This window comes from Fulmarus glacialis, unplaced genomic scaffold, assembly GCF_000690835.1.
Source record: "Fulmarus glacialis isolate BGI_N327 unplaced genomic scaffold, ASM69083v1 scaffold7816, whole genome shotgun sequence".
Lineage (NCBI taxonomy): Eukaryota > Metazoa > Chordata > Aves > Procellariiformes > Procellariidae > Fulmarus > Fulmarus glacialis.
The window spans coordinates 27,357-29,234 of NW_009218706.1; the positions used below are offsets into that span (position 1 = coordinate 27,357).

The 1,878-nt window shown below is 49.9% G+C and overlaps 1 protein-coding gene across 1 annotated transcript in view; it reads right to left on the reverse strand.

Moving 5' to 3' along the window:
* The window catches only part of LONRF2 (LON peptidase N-terminal domain and ring finger 2), a gene marked incomplete at its 5' end in the record, with an annotated part of 16,929 nt that extends 16,287 nt beyond the window's left edge, over positions 1-642 (reverse strand). Inside the window, one exon of the mRNA XM_009580118.1 lies at positions 472-642. Coding sequence (XP_009578413.1) covers positions 472-642 — 171 coding nt within the window. The remainder of the gene's footprint in view (positions 1-471) is intronic.
* Between the last annotated feature and the right edge of the window lie 1,236 nt (positions 643-1,878).

Below are 1,878 nucleotides of genomic sequence, written 5' to 3' on the forward strand. Positions count from 1 at the left end.
AGCAAAAAGAAAAAAAGCCCGAAGTGTTTCTCTCCCCAGTGTGGCTTTGCTTGAAAGAAATCACCAACGCAGGACTGCGCCTAAAACATTCCTGTAAGCCACTCATTAAGAAAAATGCATGCAGCCTTCACATTTCCTATCCACTTGCCACCTGTGTACCTTGCCCTCCTCAGGGCAGGCAAACCTCTCATGATCACACACGTCGCCTCACTACCCACATGTTCATGAACCGTTCGGTTTGTGTGGATTATGGACATCTCAAGCATTATTCTTCTGTCCTCTCCTAATGTCTCTAAAACGCATTTTAGGATGGAAATCTAGCTCCAACATAAAATTTCATAGAACCACAGAAAAACTTTGGCTGATCCATGTCCAGCTTGTCCACCAGGACCTCCAAGTCTTTTCTGCCGTGCTGCTGTCTAGCCCAGCCCGTCCTGTTGCATGGGGTTGTTCTGTCCCAGGCGCACTTGCCTTTGCCGAAGTAGGCAAGACTGGTCAGCCCATGCCCCAGGTTGTTGGTCTGAATGGCAGCCCTGCCCTCCAGCACATCAACCGCTTCTTCCTCCCCCAGTTTGGTGTCACGGACCAGCTTGCTGACAGCGCGCTCTGCCCGCTCATGGAGGTTGTTAATAAGGTGTTGAACTGCGTCAGCCCCATTACCAACACCTGAGCAACGCCACTGGTAACCGTCCGCCCAGCAGCCCTCAAGCCATTAACCACCACCCTGTGCCCCTGAAGGTCCAGCCAATTCTCCACCCATCCCACCTCTACCTCCCCAGCTTGGCCAGGAGGATGCTGTGGCAGGCTGCGTCAGCCGCCCTGCAAAAAAAAGCTAAGCCCCAAACAAAGCCCTTCCCTTTGTCCACCAAAGCAGTTATCTCATCTTAGGAGATGAGATTTAGGTGCGATTTGCTCTTCGTCACTCTTGTCCTCTGCGTGCCAGGAAAGACCTTCAGAAGGCTGGAAGCTGGCTGCCAGATGGTAGGAGCTCAATGCAGTAACCCTTACTCAAACATGAGCTGGTTAGAATTGTCATAACTGGGATTAAACTTTAACAAGCTTCCAAGGTGTGCTGAAAGACAGTACTGCCTCATTTCTACAAATTTTAAACTTCACCTCCAAGCTAGCTCTCTCAAGACTTTTCCTGCAAGTGTCACCTCCTGCACGTCCCTACGCAGGGCTCTTGTCTCTGTACCTCTCCTGCTTTCTCCAGTCTGCTTTGGCTTCACTGTTTGCATCTCACTTTGGCACGAGCATCCTAAACACGTCCTCAGTAAGCGCACATTGCCCATACAAAGCCTGGGCACACACCCAAGTGTGCATGGACACATAGAATAAGCTCCTAACTGCTGCAGGTGCCACCGCTCATTGAGTTCAAGCACCTACCAGGAGGAATGGCCCAAGACTACCTCCCCCTTCCACCTCCTCCCCTCCCTCGAGCTGATGCCAGCACTCGTGCAGCTAACCAGGTTCGCGTGGTTGCACAGAGAACCAGAGCAAGGAATCAATTGACTGAAAGCTAATCCAATAAAAACAAATAAATAAAAAGGTTTAAGAGGATCAGTTTCCCCTCAACTGGTTCACTGTACAGCCACGCAAACACGGGTGCCAGGACAAGGGATGAGAAAGAAAGCAGCAGCAAGAACTGCTGCCTTTTTTGGCTGTAGTGTGGACTGACGCCAGATATACTAATTGCAGAATGACATACCAGGGTTGATGCTGCCCTAACAGTCCCAGACAGTGACGGCTAGAGACTACACCTAAAATAAGGAGCTCTGCAAAAACTAGTTCACACTGTGGGTTTTTTGTTTGGTTTTGGTGTTTTGTTTGTTGGTTGGGTTTTTTTAAAGTATTACACATGCAGCCTGCAGCAGCGAT